The sequence below is a fragment of the Triturus cristatus genome, chromosome 10 (assembly GCF_964204655.1).
Source record: "Triturus cristatus chromosome 10, aTriCri1.1, whole genome shotgun sequence".
NCBI classification, from domain to species: Eukaryota; Metazoa; Chordata; class Amphibia; order Caudata; family Salamandridae; genus Triturus; species Triturus cristatus.
This window is the reverse complement of record NC_140593.1, coordinates 1022421665-1022436603: the sequence shown is the minus strand read 5'-3', so window position 1 is coordinate 1022436603 and position 14939 is coordinate 1022421665. Positions and strand designations below refer to the sequence as shown.

General features: G+C 40.5%; 1 protein-coding gene across 1 annotated transcript in view; it reads left to right on the top strand.

The window, feature by feature from the left end:
- OTOA (otoancorin) overlaps positions 1-14939 on the top strand; it is a 222115-nt gene that overhangs the window by 183161 nt on the left and 24015 nt on the right. The window contains exons 18-21 of the mRNA XM_085631332.1: positions 1274-1461; positions 5054-5209; positions 12615-12757; positions 14798-14934. Coding sequence (XP_085487458.1) covers positions 1274-1461; positions 5054-5209; positions 12615-12757; positions 14798-14934 — 624 coding nt within the window. The remainder of the gene's footprint in view (positions 1-1273; positions 1462-5053; positions 5210-12614; positions 12758-14797; positions 14935-14939) is intronic.

The window sequence follows — 14939 nt, the reverse complement described above, 5'->3', positions numbered from 1 at the left end:
AATGTATTTAAATTCAATCAATGAGGTCAATCCAAAATCTTGAATGAGTCACAATAACTTAATTTATCTAAGAGCCCTAGTCAGATAATTTGAGATCCTAGGCAAGGAAACCTAGTTGTTGCTGCAAAACAGTAAACAGCTTCAATGCAGAAGGATACATTACCTCCAACCAATCGCTTGTGGTTTAAAAGAGTATAGAAAATGTTAGCATGAGAACACGTCTTATTCTTTGCCAAACAGATCTGACCTCATCAAGAAAGATTGGTCTGTAGTTTTTTCAATACATACCTGCAGGTTAGAGAGAATTTGCATGCCTGACTAGATTAAAAGCATTTCAGCTGTTCTCTCTAAACCAGAAACTTCAGGATATCAAGGCTGGATCATAGACGTTAAATTACATAACCTGGGGCTGTATTTAGAATTTGAATGACATTTGACATCTGTCAAAGAGCGACGAATGTCCTGGTCTAAATAATGTCTTTAATCAACTAGTTACTGTACAATGATTACAGCCATGCCTTGAAAGGTAGAAGGCAAGAAGAAAGAGCCATTGTGGTCCAGAGCAAGATAAAGGGGGGGAGTGGTGAAAATGTATGTTGCATAAGGAGAAATTGTATTCCAGTGCTGTTCATTTAGTGAATTTAAAGTCAAAGGTTCTTGTTTCTTTTTGATGCTAGTACACTTTTTATGTTAGTGTTTGCCATGGAAATACTAATAAAAATGATTAATAACAAGGAAATTATGAAAAGGCAAATAGTAATAATTCTAACAAAGCTGCCTCAACCCAAGAGGCCCAATGCAGGAATTAAAATGAATGAGCCTCCGGCCACTGTACATAATCTGACTAGGATAATAGTAACTACGCACAAACCTGATTCAATTTTGTGTGCCCATTAAATACAATATGATGGGGTATTTCAGACCTCCAAAACAAACGTCATGGGTTGATTGCCTATGGTTTATACCCCAGCTATTTGACCACACAACATGTACCAGGATTTATTTGCAGGTGCAATATTTACACCAAATCGGGAACTGCTTTTTTGTTACAAAGTCTGGTTTACATCAGAATCAGGATATGCCACAGTCCTTTGGATGAGGGCTCAAGAGTTCTGAAGGATTAATATTGAGTCTGGATAGTCCAAGAAATTCCCCAAGCTACACGAGCTAACACAAGGTCCCAAAAAAATAAAAAGGTAACTCACTCACAGCCCCGCCCCCAAAAAGGTAATATATATAAATGTTGTTGATTATCAAAGATTACTTTTTTCAGAGTGCATCGGAGTCAGGGCTCCATCGTCTGGTGACATTATGAAGTTGGGTGAAGCCAATGCTTGTTGGTTGATTCAAGAACTGGAATGCATGGATATGGAGACATTTACAAAAAATGTGGAGCTCTTTGGATCCATCAAGCGTTTCAACACATCTCAGCTTATTGTCCTAAAGGAGAAAGCTAAGGAGGTAAATTCTCACTTTTCTGAATCCTGCAGCCCTTTAAAACACACTTTATACTTAGTTATTTCTCATCCACAAAAAGAACATATGAACCTGAATGTCTGCAAATGTATTTCTTTGGCGTTCTCTTTTATGTTGTCTCTCTTTCTCTCTATTTCTCCACACTACTCTACCTTTCTGTGTCAAATGGGAGGTCAATATTATTAAATTGGAACATAATGGATATATACTGTTAAATGCCCTTGTGTATCTGCTGCTAAATACACTTATTTCTTCAAGTTTTGGGAAAGTATTGTGCTGTGTGCCAGAAGGTTTGGTAAAGATAGTCTGGAAGAGAAGTTGTATATTACCAAAGTTGCTTACTATGGGACCTGGAGAGATGGATTCCAATCCCATCTTTTTCACTTAATCACAAACAATTGTAGGATTCTTGGCTAACCAATTTATTTCCATGTACATCTAATAGTAATTTGAGTAGATGGGCAGAGCTATGATAGATGTTAAGGATATGCTCTATGATAGTTAGTCCCATTTCAATTTGTTATGTCGCTTCGTCAGGTAGATAGGCTCCTAAATTTGGCTTGGCTTTAACCTGTGTGGTCCCGTGTTTGACATCTTTAGTGAGCTAGCTAATAGTCTCCAAAGTGCATGTCTCAATCCTCTTTCTAATGCATCCTGCCTTTTATAATTTGGTCTCTGCCAGATCCCACACACCACGCAATTCTAACTTGAGGACCCCTTCAGATACTCCTGCTACAATGACACAAAATCAATGCAAATCTCTCAATTGCTCCCTGATGTCAGATTTTCACTATATGAAACATGATTATTGATTCACTCTCTTCTGCACAGGTTTTACTATTGTTTAATATGCATTTAGTTACACTCTGTGTTTTTCACCTTGAGAGACAATATTTTCTTAAATGATGTCCTGTTGTGTGTAGACTAAATATATGGACTAAAAGAAGCAGAAATTGAAGTTTCTAGTGCCATGTCCACTTTGGATGCCATACAGCTTTTGAGAGTGCTATGGGAGCAGAAACACTACAATGTAACTAGTGATGGTAGAGTCTGACTGAGCCGTACTCAGTCTTCTGGTGAATGAAGAGCAGACGTCTGATGCTGCTGTGGCCTGATAGGTCTCTGCTCACTACATGGCCATGAAAGGATGGTGTGCTTCTGTTGACTCAATCTTTTCCAGTATTCACATGTTCTCTCCTGGACCAGGCTGCATTTTTCTAGTAAGTGAGCCATTACCAACAGTGGTTAATTATGGACAGTTAGCAATGATTCCTTGTGGTTTCCTGTGCATGATTCCACTTCCCACAGATAGCTACGGTTAAGAGATGACCGCTGAGTGAGTCAGTACAAGCACCCGTTTCTGTAGAGGACACTAAGTGGCAGTTTTGGAAAGTGCATGGTAGAAGGCAGTTGGGAAACAACCAGGGCCGGACCAGCTGTAGCAGCCCCCCGGCGTTTTGCCGGTGGGCCGCCGGGGTGGGGGCCGGTTTGGACCACTGGGAGACCTTTTTTTGTTACCAGGGCCATTTTACGCCCCCTTTAACAAAAGCAGCTGCAGTATTTTCCACGTGGCCCCTCCCTGGTCAACCTGTAGCCAGTCCAACTCAATTGCCAGGGCCTGTTTGCGTTTCCAGTCCGGCCCTGGTTTGGTTGTGCACACTAGAGAGTGAGGTCTTTCAGGATATCTTGGTAGATTTATCAGACATTTGTTTTGTTTGGCCTCATTATGAGAAAAGTTCCCTCTACCATACATTATATAGATATTGCAAGTCACAGAGGAGTTCCATGATGATATAGAGGAAGGAGGCTGGAGGTGACTTGCAATAACCTTAGCAATATCCTTTCAATGTACAGCAAACAGTATTGTATTCTTTATAATACATAGCCACACTATAACCATTCCCACAAACTGCTTAAACCTTTGGTTCCCTGCTCTTTCATATGAAAGAGTTCTGTTTGCAGAAATGAAGAATGAAAATTGAATTTGTAGTGCAAAATAAATATACTAAAAAAAACAGCTATTAATTTGTTGCAAAGTTTTATTAGAAACAATTGAATTTTAATCAGATTAAATAGACAAGGTGGATCAAAATGTGTGGAGACACATAGAGATTATATAATTCATGTAATGATCTATGCGGAAAAAAGAAACATGTTGCAAGGATATCTCGTTTCTGCTGACCCCTCTTTTTCTTAGAAAAAGACATCAGAAGAAGGGAAAGCAATCTCTCCTTCCGTTGCTTAAGCTGCAACTGTGACCAGTCATGCGCCTTGGCTGCTTGCTCTGGCAGGCTCTGCTAGGAGGTACAATGGCATCAGAACTCAACTTTAATAATGTAAACACTTGAGCCGCTATGTCATTTCTTTATTACAGGCGACTAAGGATGTCACATCTAGACTTTGATAAGAAAATTAGAGACAGGCTTTTAGAATGGGATGGGAGGCTTCCATGCACTATATTTGGATTTCATCCTGTACTTTACTGCAGAGTATTGTCATCACAATGCTGTGCATTAAAAAAAAAATAACGCAAAATAGTTACTAATCAGAAAGGCCCTAAAAACCTTCCTCTTTTGCAATTTGGCCATAAGTCGGTCTTGATCATGAAGCTGACGCCAGGACACCCCAGGGTAACAGTGCGCTCTAAAAGTTTAATTAACATAACATAACATAACATAAAAATCCAGCTTGAACTTGATATACCTTCTACAGACATTCTAGAAGAAGATAATATGTAAAACGACTACAGCACAGCAGAGAAGAATGCAGATAGTGTCATAGTTGTTCGGACTGATGCGCTAATGCCTGCCAGAGTATGCATTTATTTATTTTATTTATTTATGTCATTTGTAGAGCGCTTGAATCACCCCGGATGGGGTATCTCCGCGCTTTAGACATATAAAGGTGATGACTTAAGTGCTAGAAAAGTGAAGTTTTTAGTTTTTTCCTAAAGATCAGATAGTTAGTGCAAAGGCGACTGTCCAAAGGTAGTTGGTTCCAGAGTTGAGGGGCTAGGTAGGAGAACGCTTTGCCTCCTAGTCTGGTTTGTTTTATACGTGGAACAGTGAGAAGGCCTTTTCCTTTTGAGCGGAGGGTACGTGATGGTGTGTGTCTGACTAGTTTGTCCGCCAGATATGTTGGTCCCATCTGGTTTAGGCCTTTGAACACCATACAGGAGATTTTGAATTGAATTCTTTTGCGTATGGGCAACCAGTGAAGTGTGTGGAGAAGGGGGAGAGAGGGAGCTCGGTAGGGTGCACTGGCTACCAGGAGGGCTGCTGTGTTCTGGACCACCTGTAAACTGTTCAGGGAGGATTCCTTGGCAGAGATCAGCAAAGCATTGCTGATATCCAGACGACTGAGTACTAGAGCGTATACGTATACCAGAGTTTTTCGTGTAGAAGGTGGAAGGAAGTGAAAGACCTTGCGGAGCAAGCCAAGTGCATGAAAGCATGCTCGTTTGGTTGCAACTATATGCATTCTCATCTGTATTTGACCCTGAAAAATAATGGTTTATTTATTCACTTTGTATGAATGCTACATAATTAATTGCTTTGTATGCCGCTCTCTTTGAAAGGTTTGGGGCGCAATGGCAACCTGGAAAAGTTACCACATTGTTTCCCTTGGACGCATTGCTTCGGCCCTAAACGGCAGTGAAATTGAAGAACTAGATTTAAGTTCCGTAGATACTGCAGTCGCGCTAAGTCAACAAACCGAATGGACAACAGACCAGGTAAAAATGCTTCTCTAAAATGATGTGTCTTACAAATGGTTCCATATAAAATCTGCATGTCTATTTTCCTGTCATCTTCAGCAAAGAGCATCACCTTTGAAACCCTGGTAGAAGACCATCTACCCAGGGCTTTAAGTGGGATGAAAAAACTGGGGGGGTCTCTCATAGTCGCGTGGCAGCAGTAATTCAGACCGTGGCTTAAAACACTTAAGCTAAAAATCTGTGTTTAGCATAGTGTGCTGCCCCATTGGTATTTTGCTGCTTCTGTCCATTCATCCAGATATATAACACAATAAGTAACATTAAAACTACAACAAGCCAGGACTATTGGCTTTGCCAATTGCATAAGATAAATAAGCAACAACTATGGCTTCGTTGAAATGCTACTCGCTCTTGTGGGCGAGATTGTGGTATTTTTGATAGGCACTAGAAACAGGTAAACCATCTCTCCACTGCTAGGCTACCGCTTGACCACTGATCCAGCCAGGTCAGTTGATCATCACAAGGATTGAAAGGGAAAGGGAGAGGATGTGGCATAACAGCTAGAGCAGCCAACCTTGAAGCTGGAGAAGAAGGTTCAAGTTTTGGCAGGACGCTCAAGCATCTTGTGGTTCTAGCCATATCACTTAATCTCCTTGTTACCTGAAAAACAAATGTGACCGTCTGTAATGCATGTGGTGCTCATGTAAAGCACTCTGATGCCTTCGGGTCGAGTTTGCGCTATATAAAACTGGAGAAAAAAAATAATGGATTGACTCATATGTTGAGAAATAGCAAGAGCTTTAGGCTGCACTCAGAGAAAACAGTAACTTCAAGATCATAGCGGTGTGAGGAAATACATGGGAAATAATATACATATTGAAAAGCAGATTCCAGTGGCGGCTCCTCCATAGGGGCGTTTGGGCGTCGCCTTACTGCTTTCTCGCAGTGCGAGAAGCAGAAACATAAAATGGTAAAAACTACCATTTTATGTTCCTGCTTCTCGCACTGCGAGAAAGCAGAAGTTCCGGGTTGGGGGGCGGTCCTGCTCGAGGGCAGGGGGGAGTGGCTTACCCACTGTTGTGGGTACTGACTGTTTGGTCGGCCCCTGGAGCCGACCAAACAGTCAGTATCCACAACAGTGGGTAAGCCACTCCCCCCCTGCTCTCGAGCATGACCGCCCATTCTCCCTTATACTTTATCCAGGAGAAAATGGCGCGGCTGGGGCGCTCTCCCCTGCACCTCACCGATCACAACGCTGCCATTGCAGCGTTGTGATTGGCTCCAGTGTTAAGTTTCATCTGGCGGCATCATGACTCTTGAGTCCACCGGCCGCGACTGCATTCAACAAGAAGTTGCACTGCCTCGACATTCTCGAACCGCTTAGCATTGTCATTGTGGGGGGCGTGAAAGAAACCGCAACCTGGAGGGAGCTGTACAAACGCACGCATCAATGAAACATCGCTGAGGTTCCCGAGGCGCATGACCATGCGCACCATCACCACCACGCTCATGATCTGGAAGGAGTTCAAGGCCGCCATCACCATACAGCAGACTTTCAGGCAATGGAGGATAACCAAGGTGCTTGCGACGTAAACGAGGGACGGCAGGAGTCGGGACCCCTGAGGCGGGGTGGGATGGGGAGTTTTATTTTAGTTTAATTTTCCTAAATATGTTTACTTATTTCGGAAACGGGTTATCCAGTCTCGGCCAGCAACAGTCGCACCCGGCGCATGGGCATAAAATGTTGTGTGGCACCTCGGTAGTGCAGCCCCAAGAAGTTATTTTGTTACGAGTTAACTTTCCAGACAGACATGTTTGACGTCTTTATCGGTATACACCAGCGATAAACGGATTACACTTTTCTGAGGAAAATGCGTCATTATGTGAACTTCTAGATAAAATGTCTTCTATGCACGTACTATATGCATGTTACATATCTACGTGTAGGCTGTTGGGAAGTGATAAAAGGCCTCCTTTCCATGCAGTAAGGAAAGCAGACTGCACTTCCTGCTAACAGGACACAGCGTCGTGGATTCAGAGAGACCTCTTGGTGTTTCTCTAAAAAGCCTCCCAGCACGGGCTTTTCCAGTATTCTATGTTTTTCATCCTCCCCCATCTTCAGGTGCCAGTATATCTTGCTATAATATGTGCTTTTTATTTCTATACCGCCTCAAGCTCTGCTACGTTATTTATCCTGCTAGGCCTGGCCATTACCTAATTTAAACATACTCAAACTAACGAGATCGGAAGAATGAGTTTGTCCTGCATGGATTCGAACAGGTTACCAGCTAATTAAACACAAATGTTAGCAGCAAATATTTAACTTACTGAGCTACTATGCCTGCATGTATAGATGGTTTAAATTAATCTGTAATAAGGTTGTTGTGGGTTTCATATAGTGATACATGACTCATGCATGCAGCTTAAATAACAGAAAACAGTGTTATGTCAGCTTTAACTCATAACAAATAAGATGCTTTTGTTTAGCTACTGAATTGCTCGTTCTTATGTTTTCTGAAAGAAGTTGAACAGCTTTTGTTTGCTTAAATATATGTTTGTCAAAGGACGACACCGATTTAGTATAGGGATCGCTGTTCTCTTAAGCAGCGCGTCTCCTGGATACATCACTGCCATTGCACTTACTTTTACAAGTGTTTAGACGGAAGCTCCTCAGTTTAGCAAACTATACCTATATGTCTACATCAGGCTGTGACTAGGTGCTGAATTCCTGTCATAGCAGCTCCATAGTATTGCATATAATTGTGGCCTAAGAAGAATTCACAAGGTGTCAATTATCTGCCTGGCTGAGAATAGACCCACATACTGAAGCAGTCATGAAGAAAAGAAAGGCATTTATGTAGCAAAGCTTAATGCAGAATTCAATATATATTACCAGATTAGCTGGAAGATTTTATTTAATGAATATGAAGGTACATCTTCAATACGTTCTTTATAAATTACATTCATACTCCCCAAATTTATTTACGCCCTACCACTTGCAAATTCTGCCAATGCTGCAGGGGATTTATTTTGATGTTCATTCTCAGGTTTCACTCACAGTAATAATTATAAATCAGAGTGGAATCCATTTGAATGCCTCTGTTTTGCATCCACGCAAGATGAAAGGTGAGGCAGCTTCCCAGACAGTGGAATTGTATTGTCTGCATGCAAGTGGCTGGAAAGCTGGAGATGCAGACACCCATGTGAGTGTGGGATGGTGAAATGGCTTCCTTTACAAATTCAATTAAGACATTTTAGCAAATGGCTGATTAGCCTTCCCAAAGCACTGCCCTTTTATAGCTGCTATGGATGTGGAGGGGGTGAAGCTAACAGGTTGAAGGAGGCCCTTCTTTGGTGAGGCCAAACCTTTTGTCTACTTTGATCACACTTCAGTGCAGAGCCCTCACATCTTTTGTGCCTCTGTTTGGGCACCCCAGGCTGGAAACCGCCCTGCTGTGAGGGGCATCTCTACACCAAGGCTGTGTCTGGAGAGCAAACCAGTTCTGAAGCATGAGGCAGTGGTTGCATTTTCAGTTTGGGTCAAATAGAAATTTTGCGTTTAAACTGAATAAATCACTTTGTGCTGAAATATAAAATAACTGACAATGTTTGTGGAATGCGATCGAAATAATTGATTGTTCATGACGTGTGGACTTTTTGTGAAACTGATTACAAAGTTAAAACTGCACTGCAGAGTAAAGTACCAAAATGGCTGCTCCTGCCAGGTGGTGGAGGGCAGACTATCTAATCTAACCTGAAGGAGGGAAAAAAACAAATACTCAGTGTCAGTATAAAGTAATATTGTTTATGTGTTTATGTTCCCCCCATTTCATAGAGAGGCAAGAAGCCACAAGTAAACTTTTCTGTACATTTCTGTGTATCCTCGTAGCTTCTACTCTGGGGATTTGAATCTCCCCTATACTTCAAGGGGCAGTTTGGAAACTCCACCAGGCTTCTGATGTGAATGTGGCAGCCAGCACTGCTGCATGCCCTGTGTAAAGTCTTATACAGGCTGCGGCTCTTATAGAGCACTTTGGAGCTGAGTGCGGCAGTTTTTAATCACTGTAACTAAAACTTGTTATTATCCAATTTATGGGCAGTGATTTTCCTGACTTCCGAACGATAAAAGGTAGACTCTGCCTTGCCAGAATTTGATACAGCCTTGGCATTTTAGGTCCACGATAACTCATGTGCGGCTTTGCAATACGTTGAATTGCAGTGTATTTGCATAGTGCAGTTTGGCCATCGAACACATACCCACAAGAACCATCAACAGAGCGGGACAAGTGGTCAGCCTAATCACAGAAGACAAGTCGTCAATTCTTCAGCTCACTAGACTACTATAGCTGGAGAGGATCAGACTAGATGGAGAAACCCAGCATCTGTATCTTGGCAGCGACAACATCTTGTGTTGTCCTTTAAGCGACTACGCCACACTAACAGGGGTGTAATAGATCTTGTGCAGTAATTTACAATGAACTTAGCTGTACCTGCAATTCAAGGATATTTGTCCACTTTGGGCACAGCAGAATTTTTCACTGATTATCCGTGATCACGAATCCCGGTCTCAATCCCACCTAGCCTTGATTGTCACACCACCCTTCTCACTTTCCAACTGAATGGAACTCTAAAGTCAAGAGACTAAGGGCCAGAGTTACTAACATTTGGAGCAAGGCAGCAAGATAACGTGCTGCCCCGCGTCAAATGCAGAGAGCAGGAATGCACCATTATTTTTACTAAGATGTGGCACGTTCTTGCTCTCTCTCTGCGCCTGCTCACTGAGAGCTGCCTAGCACCAACACAGGCACCATTGGGCCATGGTGCAAGGGTGCCTCTGTTACAGGCAGGATTGTTTTTGTGCCTAAAAACAATCTCTGGAGGCATTTCCCTGTTTCTGCGTGTGCTTCAGAAGGAAGAAAGAGGAAATATTGAAGAGAAATAAACATACTTCTTTTTGTGACGCCTCTGTAGGTGTGGCGAAGGATTTTGACACATTCCCAGGTTTACTATTCTTAAGAAATATGGGAATGCACCAAAATCCATGGGTGGATGAATGGGAATGCCCACTCACCACCCATAGCATGCCTCCTCAATCCAAAGTAAGGCAAGACAGCAACATGCGCTGCCTTGCGTTACTCTAAATGTACGAACCACGCAAGATGGCTCTGTGTAGCTTAGTAAATCTGACTAAGGGCTTGAATTTCCTTGCATCGCCTTGCGTGATTCAAGGGCAGTGTAAGCCCTTACTAAATATTCGAGCAAGTGTCTTGAATCTGAATTAGATATTCGTTCTCATAGGGTGAGGATCTGATTAAGTTCTAGAGAAAATGTTGGGTGCAGGACAAATGTACAGAGCATAGACGGCGGGATAGGAAAGTGTCCAGTACAGTGAGTTCTGCCAATAATTCTGTGTAAAATTTGAACACAACCCCTGGAAAGTCCATTTCACAATGTCTGAAATTCCATCTTTAAAATTGAATACTGACTTTGGGTTCCAACGTGACTGGAAATGAGGGATTGCCTTAGAGATTGGTTGAAATTGTATTCATCCTGTGCAAAGACCATCTGGTACAAGCCACTCAATTTATACCATTTGAGGGCCGGTAATTGGGTAGACACAAGGAGCTGAAAAAGAATGAGAAGAGACAATTTCTGTTTCCACAACAGGACGCAGAAAAGGGTGAGATAAAAAACAGAAGTGTTTAAAGTAGGCTTATGGGCATAAATTGCATAGTGAGGAAACAATATTGGACATAACATGCAGCATCCACTATGTAGAAATATGTGACATGGTGTAGTATTTCAAGAAAAACTTATTTTATTACCTGCATAATTGAAGAGAGTACATCATAAGAAAGATTTGCTACTGTTTTCAAGATTGTCGTTTACAGTCCCATCCATATAGTTAGTGTGTCATTAATAGCTTCATGAGACACCAGAAGATTTCAAGCATCTACATGCAATATTTTAAATGACTGGTTATTACTCAGAGTGCATCCCATTCAATTAGGTTAACCTTGGATATGCCATTACAAATGGTAACTAGCCATATCCACACAAGTATTATCCACTCCCCCTTTGTACAGATGAACAAAAAAGATGAGCGGGAATGTGGCTAGTCCACACATCACCATTTCCTTCTTCTCAGTATGTAGCCTACCTGGGACTGGCAAGTCCTGTCATTATCTCACTCTGTAATAGGACTCATGTTACACCTCACATAAGAGGTTCAACAACTATTTAAACAAGTCTGAGGTTGTTTGTGTTCTGTTATTGAGGGTATGTGTCCAAGCAGGTCAGGCTTCACAGTCCCTTTTAGGGTGAGGATATCACTGCTTACTATATATTTGCTCCATTTGTGTTGTGGCTCAGCAAGAATATAAAACAATAGGCACAGATTCATTAGCAGTGGCTGAGACTTTTGCTCTTCTTGAGTTAAAATTCATTAACAACTTTAATTTATTTATACATTGTACTCTATCTGTTTTGGTTTAAAGGTATTAGATGTATGTGAAATGTTATATGGCTCTTTAAAGAACGCACAGTAAAGTAAAACAAAAAGATTAAATATGAACATTTGACTTTTGAGCCTATTACCCCAAAATGTTTCACTACAGACATTTCCCTGAGAAGTTTTAAGTTTTAGACTCAATATTTTGCTCATAAATGTTTTGGGGATGCTAAAGCCCTAAATTATATATGCTAAGGATAAGTTATATTATTTTTCAAATTTACCAAGCCATTCATATAAAAAACAATCTACTCTTGGATCAAAGCTTACTGGTACTAGCTATTAATATTTTGGAAGATTGAAACTTCCATCATTCAAGTAAAACTTGCACAGTTTTTACTTGAGCAGCAGGGTCTAATTTGAAATGCACACGTGATATTTGTAACTTGTGAATTGAGATTCTTCAAATTTTATACTTACATTCAACCAGAAGTTAGTATAATGTGAAATAGTCCATGAGTTCAGGGAGGTGTTTTGTGATACTATTGCAAATCAGTGTTGTATTTCTTTTAATTATGCTTACTTAGCCTTATACAGTAGGTAGATTTCAAGAATGTGACCGAGATCTTTGTGTAATGTAAGTGGCAAGTCCTGAGCCAGAGAAGGAAAAAAGATTATGAGGAAATTAATATTACATTTAGATTAAGTATTTGAAAATGGAAAATAACACTTCTCAATATTTTTTAGTTATTTCTGATTCCTTCCCAAGCTTCATTTGCAATAAATTCATGCCCCTGCATTTGAGAATAGTGTGATATTGTATAGAACTGTAATTTTGATAATTAACAGTGACAAATGTTAACATCAGATAATTAAATATTGAATAGAAAATGCCATTTGAAAATAAACCCTGTTTGAGAAAAGTTGTATTAGGAAAAATATTTTTTTAATAAACCTTTGTAATTTTTTCAGGCTAAAGCCATTTTTAGAGGGTTTCTAAAAGACTCCCGCAAATCAGTGAGTGACCTAAAAAGCATTGATTTGGTGGGATTGGGAACCAATTTGTGTGCGATTGACTTCAAAGAGATATCTTCAATCAAGACATCAGAATTCAGGTAGAAACCGTCTACTGCTACCATATGCTTTTCAGGTGTCAAATAGGACACGCCTTTATTTAAAAGTGGTCTATTTGCTTGTATTTATGAGTGGGCAGAATATGAATAGTATGTATTACAATAGAGTTGATGTTAAATATTTCTTGATATTGAACATTGGGCGACTTGCTAAATAATGTATATGAAGTTTGTTTCTTTTTGTTAGAAATATTGTGTTACAATGAATTCTCATTGGACAAAAATTTCTATGACGGACACAATGTTCACCCACACATTAAAAATCAAGCAACATTACTGAAAAGGAATATTGCATGATTCAACTGTGCACAGGAAGATACACATTTGGATGTGGCCACTTTGTCAATGATAAACTATGTTTTGTTCTAAAAATTGCAATCAACAAAAATGTTCTTAATGTTAAGTGCAAATAAAACAATGAACTAAAGGTTAAGTCAGTTGTAGTTTTGATATGTTTTCATTGTGTTTTCATGGTGATCGATTTTTCGGCTGAAGGGAATGAAACTTGAAAATCTTCATCTAGAAGTGCGGAGAGACGGTTCTGGCAGAGCAAAAGAGTGTTTCAGTATATAACTGTTCAATACCCTAATTCTCCCTTCATATAGTTTCAAATCTGTGCAGGGTGGGTTCGGTGCTCTATATAACAAGCCCTGTCTTTCAGTATGGGCGATAATCAATCAATCTAGAGGTACAAGATGACTAATGTTCACCTGGGAGGATCTTCATACCTACATATTAAAAACCAAAATTAATATCTATGACGGCTAATGAGCCCTTTCATGATTCATTTTCTATCTCAAATAAATGGTAGCCAGGAAGGAAGATGTTTGAGGGGCTTTGGATCCACACCACAATTACCACCACTAAGTAGTGCCTCTGAGAGGCAGTGTGTTGGTATTTTTTTGCGATGATTCAGACCTCAAGCCTTTATACTCTACACAGTTCCCATGCCTATAGGTTTTCATTCTAAAGGATTCATGCCACAAGAATTGTCAACAATGCATTTGTCAGTGGACACACCTGGGAACCTGTACTATAACTCTCCCTTACTCACACGCAAAAGACCTCTATGTAAGACCAGCAGTGAGGCTTGAGGCATTCGTTTTAGCTCTTTGAAATGTAAACTTTGAAGAAATATTTCATTACAGTAGTCACTGCATGACAAGGCCACTAGTATATTGAAAGTGATGCAGTAAAGGTAGAACACAACAACGGCAACAGATGTGAATGGACACTCTCCTGGTCACTGTGATGACTGGTGTAGTGAACCAAAGCTCTGAGTCAAAAAGGACCCTCAGAGTTTGATGGAGTTGGGCTGGCACACCTAGTGATAGACTTTTGAAAATGTGTCACTGGAGAAAACCCAGAGACACGACTTAGGACTTCCATTTTGCCCCATTTATACAGTTGCAATTTTGTGTCATCCACTCTTGTCATTCATATCTGAGAGGCAGTCAATGAATGTCGGTGTCATCTGCACAGAGTTGATATCCAGTTATTTGGCTATGAGGTTGTGAATGGTATTAGCTATGTCCTGAAGAATTAGTTAGGTTGAGGAACATTGGGGCTCACTAATTGGTCATTGTGAACATTTTAAAGAGGTAAGGATTTAAAGTATCCTTTGGGGTACACCTTTAAAGGATCTGAAAGCACAACCCCCTTTTATACCCAAAAGGAGTAAGTAGATCATTGAGAGAGAGAGAGAGAGGGAGAGAGAGAGAGAGAGAGAGAGAGAGAAGGATTAAAGCATGGCACTGGCCCGATCCTTTTAATCTGTAGCTTTTTTGTGACTTTCACGAATATGGTTTAGTAGTCCACTGGGGTCCAAAGTACAACTGGATATAAAAAAGGAGTTTCCTAGTTTTTGTAGGTAGGGAAAGAAATGAAATGTCATTGTAGGTTGAAGATAGTACTTTTGAGATGGTTCCATTGTTGCGGTTATCTCTGGATCAGTACTTGGATTATTGAGAACCAGACGGGTAAAAAAGAAATCCAGTAACATTTTGTTCTTGTTTTTTACAGTGTGGTGGTTGCAAGGATCGGTTCATTGCCATGTGGTATGTCTGTTCTGAGAGAATTTAAGAAGAAAGCAGAAAGAGTATTTGGGAAGTCTGAAAGTTGGAACAGTTCAATTTTATATGACATTGGTATAATAGCAGGTAAG